This window comes from Periplaneta americana, chromosome 6 (genome assembly GCF_040183065.1).
Source record: "Periplaneta americana isolate PAMFEO1 chromosome 6, P.americana_PAMFEO1_priV1, whole genome shotgun sequence".
In the NCBI taxonomy this organism is placed as follows: domain Eukaryota; kingdom Metazoa; phylum Arthropoda; class Insecta; order Blattodea; family Blattidae; genus Periplaneta; species Periplaneta americana.
In genome coordinates this window covers 136315152-136321151 of record NC_091122.1, presented here as the reverse complement: position 1 = coordinate 136321151, position 6000 = coordinate 136315152, and the positions used below count along the sequence as shown (strand labels likewise).

At 34.5% G+C, this 6000-nt stretch overlaps 1 protein-coding gene across 6 annotated transcripts in view; it reads left to right on the top strand.

Annotated features, from left to right (window-relative positions):
• The first annotated feature begins 568 nt into the window (after nucleotides 1–568).
• The window catches only part of LOC138701769 (zinc finger protein OZF-like), a 320834-nt gene continuing 315402 nt past the window's right edge, over nucleotides 569–6000 (top strand). For 2 of the 6 annotated variants that reach the window (XR_011332686.1, XR_011332687.1), the window contains exons 1-2: nucleotides 569–800; nucleotides 5230–5351. Coding sequence is in view for 3 of the 6 variants with exons in the window: in XM_069829014.1 (XP_069685115.1) it covers nucleotides 5250–5351 (102 nt within the window). In the remaining 3 variants the exon portion in view is untranslated. The remainder of the gene's footprint in view (nucleotides 801–5229; nucleotides 5352–6000) is intronic. The other 4 variants (XM_069829014.1, XM_069829015.1, XM_069829013.1 and 1 more) reach the window with 3 other exon arrangements.

The following is a 6000-nucleotide window of genomic DNA, read 5'->3' as shown; positions in this document are numbered from 1 at the left end:
CCCGACAGAAGTAACTTGAAAGGTTGAAATCTGGAATATGACAGTATGTTATTTCCTTTGTGTTTAGCCAGTGCTCTGTACAGCATAAGACATCTAACTTCTTTAAATCATGGTTTATGATTATTTCTAATTGATACAGTTTATTTCTAATGCACTGAAAATTTTGATGCATTAATGTGACAGAGGTCATTTTGTTAGCATTATAAGAAGTCTTTTTATCAGCAAATGAGAAAGAGCTAAGTTTACTTGCACCATTTAGGTCTGTGGTTCCAATCTCCGTGAGTGGCCCTGGTATAAAAAATCACGTAGATGGGCAGGCGTTATTTATTATACAATATGAATTACAATTGGCGTATTTCCCCTGGACCAATAATACAATGCCAAAGTGGTTTGCCGACAGCCTGAAATAGAAGATTATATTATTTTATTGAATGTGAAATAAACTACATTTTCCAGTGTCGTGCGTTTAATAAATACTTTTATCATCTGAGAGAGAGAATGAGAGAGACAAAAAAATGTAAGAAAACCGTCATGTTGGCGGCGCTGTAAGGGTGGTGATTCACGGCATGTTGGATACAAAATATTAAAATTACGGCTGCTCGGGCTGTTACGATTTTTGGAGGCTTGGTTTGCCTGTTTTACGTATTGCTAGTAGTTCTAACGATTTATATATTCGTAAGTGTTGTAATACTTCTTGATGTTAAATGGGAAGCAAATATGATCCAATATAGTTTGTTAAATAAACAAATATAAGCAAATTGCAAATTCCGTTTTCCTATCAATTACGAGTCGGCTAGTTGGTAAGTTTCTGTGAAGTAATGTGCAGTTTATTTTATTTATTAATTTATTTATTTTGCTTACTGAATTTCATTTGTGTAATTATATAGACTGGTAACTTATGCAGAGCTGTCAGAAATCTGAGAATAATAATTACCGAAATAATTACCTATACATATTGAGCAAATGTTCTGTCTTTATCTGTTTCTCTATTGTGGATCCTATTTATTAGTTGCTGGACTTCTTGGTCGTGTTGTCAGTGTGGCGTACCGTACCTATAGTAATTTTTTTACCCACGGTGGTGATCGGTAATAGAATAATGCCGGTTAACAGTGCTAAGAGAACTGTGATTAGTGCAATTCTTGCAAGAGGCCAAGGAGGACTGCAACAAGCAGAGGGGTGAAACAGGTACTTTCAGGCATTCGTCCCCCCCTCCCCCCGCACTCAACAATTTATTGGCGAAGTATCAAAACGATATGTTTTCTGCCTTTTCATGTTTGTTTGATTTCCAAGAATAATTAATTGACAAACATTATGTCCAGCTCTCAATACAATTGGACACAATGAGATTAGTGTAGATGTTTGGAAGTCAGATATTGTGACACATTTGCTTATTATTCAATTAGAAGAGACTTTGGAATTTCATGCTCTTTTCGACATTTGCATTGTAAGTATTGACTTAGACCTGTGGTCGTCAGCACTCGCTGAAATGTGCAATGGGTACGCGGTGCCGTCCCGTGTGCACTGTCGTGCAACAGGGAGAGATAGAGAGCATACCCTCTAGCAGCTACGAGAGCACTATAGTGCACTGCGTTTTCCGCGGTAAGAGAGGCTAGCTCCAGCGTGCTCTGTGCTGACGACCCCTGGCTTAGACTCTTGGTGAATGTATTTTTACTTTGAATATCCACTTTATCCAAACTTTTTTACTTGTTCATGAAATAAGTCTTTCAGAAATTTCATAATCAGCTCAAAGTGTAGCCTAGGCCTATTTGTGTTTGAAAAGAGCTCTTAATTGTTACAAATTTTATGTGCTTATTCCAAAGCATTTTGTTATCAAGAGTTAATACCAAGATATTTAACATGGTCACTACGGTATATTCAATATCTTGATTACATTATTTTAATTCATCCCGAGGTCCTGTTAAACCCTTTGAGAAAATTACTGATTGACTGTCCCCCCCCCCCCCCTCCAAACTTGGCCGAACTCTTTTTTGTTCTGTTAACATTAGAAAATACTGAATTCAAAAGATTTTTATTGTTTTTGTTTATGATTAAGTTTTTGTGCTTAAATTGACGAATTATTATCTTCAGACCATGTGTCTGGACTATAATATTTATTTTAAATTTCTGAATGTATAAGAATTTCTGTAACTCATCTGAGGAATGGAAGCACTATAATGTGTTTTTCTGTAACAGCCTGTACTGATGTGTTAGAACTCTGCAGGTGTTCAAGCAGCTGCTTGAAGAAAATAAAATAATTATAATTCACATTTCACATGATATCTTGCTCTTTTAAATAAACAGATAAAGTAAATGTAAAATTGGTCCACCACTGTGAAGTAATGGTTAGCACGTCTAACCATGAAACAAGCAGTTTGAAGAAGTTACTTGGTTGGGGTTTTCCTCAACCAATTGAAGCAGAAATGCTGGGTAATTTTCGATGTTGGACCTCGGACTCATTTCGCCATCATTAATTCACATAATATATCATCATCCATACAGTAGCCCGGGTTAAGTTCACAGTGTGGCGTGCTATATTTGTACAAGAGCGCAGCCATTCGGCTACCCAATCATTCACAGAATAGGAGTGGTAAGCACAATAAGCCTCAGGCTGCAGTGCAAGCCTTCGGATCTCTCTTCCTTACAATAGAAAAAAAAGTAAAATTGTCTGTATAGCTATTTTGTTACAATTTTACTTTATTTTACAACACCTTTATTAATGATCATATTTTGATGTACTGTGCCTAGGTCAAGCTATAATAGGAGGAGAAGAAAAATGATGTCTCCCATAATCTCGTTATATCAGGATTCTATGGTTTTGCTTTGTTCCTCTCCCCCCCCCCTCCTCCCCAAGGAAACGGTCCTCTCTCCGCCTATGCACTCTCCTAAACAATTGTTGTCATTTTTTCGTACGTTGCAGAATAAATAGGCTGTCTTTTTAATGTTACGACACAAGTTTAAAGTTACATACCTTAAATTAAAAAAAAAGTTCCTGTTGAAGTTTGAACATTTGACCTCACGCTCTGATAGAAACCATCTACAGTGTTTACAGTTTGTGCCATATAAACATAGCAATATTGTATCTGACACATCAGTGGTATACTGACCCAAAAAATATTTCACACCATTATGTTCAAGTTTGAACCCGCAGACCCCTACTTCCCTATCTCAAAATACATAATTACCTAGGTCTCCTAAGTCTGAAACACTCTGTATATATCTTCTACGAGAGTGACTATATTATGAGTTACTGATCTTGCTTTTTGAAAAGCTGTTTGTCAAGGAGGAATAATGGTGTCTGTATAAGGTAACATTCGTTTGGAGGTGATCCTTTGTAATACTTTACTATGTGTATTCAAAAGACATTTCGGTCTTCTGTTGTGACAATACATGAAGTTCTTGTTCTGTTTAGAAATTGTAATGATTTATGAATGAATCCAAGATGAGGGAAAATATTGAAATTTCAGTGCTGAGTTGAACAACTTTGTAATATGGCATATAATTTTATTTGGTAAATTTTAAAGGAACTGGGTGGTGATTAGAGGTAAAATATTCGATTTTTGTGTTCCAAAAGTACGGTACAAAACTTGCACTTTAAAACATATATATATTTTTTTTAGTTGGTTATTTAACGACACTGTATCAACTACTAGGTTATTTAGCATTGATGGGATTGGTGATAGCGAGATGGTATTTGGCGAGATGAGGCCGAGGGTTCACCATAGATTACCTGGCATTCACCTTACGGTTGGGGAAAACCTCGGAAAAAACCAGCCTGGTATTCAGTCTAAGCGGAGATCGAACACACGCCCGAGCGTAACTCCAGACCTGCAAGTAAGCGCCTTAATCAAAAAATTGTTTGCCCAGGCATTGTGGGTTGCCAAAAACACAGAATAATATTAAGTATACAAGAATAATAACTGATTACAATAACTAGATGAGTCAAATTTACATGAACATAGAACATGAATTTTAGAAATAATATAAATTATACGTATATTTATTAGAATTATACACTAACGAAAAAAACTGGGAGAAGGGAGGAATTATGATATTCGTTATAAATGGTTTTTAAGAATTGCCACAGACCCTTTAATGGTTGAAGTGATTGTTTTAGGAATGATGTCATGGATTCCAAATTTTTTGAGAGTGTTAACAGCTACTTGTGGGATGGTGCCCCGCACTCTGATCTTTAAACCATGCACTTACTAGGTGCCTTTCTTCTGTTATTTTTCTTGAAAATACGGAATAGTAGACTTATAAATTTGTCGTTTCTCTTTGTTGACCTCAGGTGGTTGGGTCTGGCTCATCTCAAATCTAACAGTTGGGTCCAGTAAAAAACCTTTGCTATTAGTCTCGTCTAGAACCACAATGTCTGTCCTTCTAATTCCGCCACTTTCAGACGCAACACAATGCACCTCTTCATAGATCTCAAAGGATCTTTTTCTAAGGGCCTGTGCTATTAGTTTTCGGATATTATGATGGCGTGAATTTCTCAGGAGTTCTCCATTTTGGCAGGATCCTAGGACGTGTACTAAGGTTTCAACCTCGTTGCAGTATTTGCAATGGATATATATATATATATATATATATATATATATATATATATATATATATATATATATATATATTGTAGGTATCTCTGCAGATAAGTTCTTTAAAAGGCCTCTTTGAATTTGGCGGTGCATGTAATTCATACATCCTACATTTTTTAAATGCAGTTTCCTGGAAGTTGATATTTTTTAAACTTAAATGCATTTTTCTCTGAAACTACTGAATGCATTTACATGAAAATTTTACAGTGTTTTCTACATTACTTGCTAATTTAAAAAAATACAAGGTAAATTAGTGAAGATTGTAACAAGATTGAGATGTATTTAGCAAAGTGGGAAAACAGGTTATCAGCTAGGGCCTTTCTTTTGCACTTGGATAAGAAACTAATTAGTAGTATTTTTTACCACTGAATTGAGAATGATTTATTGTATAACCTTGGAAATTTCTATTCCACTATGATAATTCTGAACTAAGTTAGCTACTAGGCCTTTCTTTCTATAATACATTTCCTCCTTTCCTCCTTCTGTCTTCCTGTACTTTATTTTATCTTGCTTTCCTATTTTCTTTTCTCCTCTCTGCTTATTTTCTCGTTTTTTTTCTTTGTTTATTCTCTGTGTCTTCTTATTTAGATATGCTTATATAGTTTAATTTAATAATTGTAGGCCTATTCTTTTACAGTGAACAGAGAGCAGAGTAACATGGAAATGATAAAAGAGGAACCTGACCCAAGTGAACTTCTGGAAATAGAATTGAGAGAAACTGCTGTACCATTAAATCTTGAAATAAAATGTGAAGCTGAGGTGAGATGTTACCATATCTATATCTTCTTATTAACACCGTGGTCAAAAAGGAATAATAGTGTTTGTTATTTTTCTTATATGCTTATATTAAATAATATTGAGTTTTTTTCATCTGTTTAATATCAATGATGCAGACAGTTTGTTAGCCTTCTTGTATGATCCTGGTCAATAATATTATTACCATAAAGAGGAAGGTTACCAAATTTAAATTTTCATTCATTAACTTTTGAAAATCCATCCTTTCAAGATGATATTATTTAATAGTATTGATTAGTTCACATTAATGTAGGGTTTCGAGTTCTAGGCCCTAATAGGAAGGGTCTGTTATTATTATTATTATTATTATTATTAATATTATTATTATTATTATTATTATTATTATTATTATTATTATTATTATTATTATTATTATTTGCGAGAGATGAAAGTGGGATGGATGACCATTTATTGGATTTGTTTTCATTTATTGAAGTAATTTGTTACTAAAGAAAACACTGCAATGGATTGTAGAATATTTTTTAATGTAGGAAGTTGGAATAAACCATATGAGATGGTGCATTAGTCAAGGGAGCATAAATTTTCAACAGTTTCCGGCAACCAATGGCCAGGAGCCTTTTACACATGAGTTCTCATTCTAATTTTTCACTAC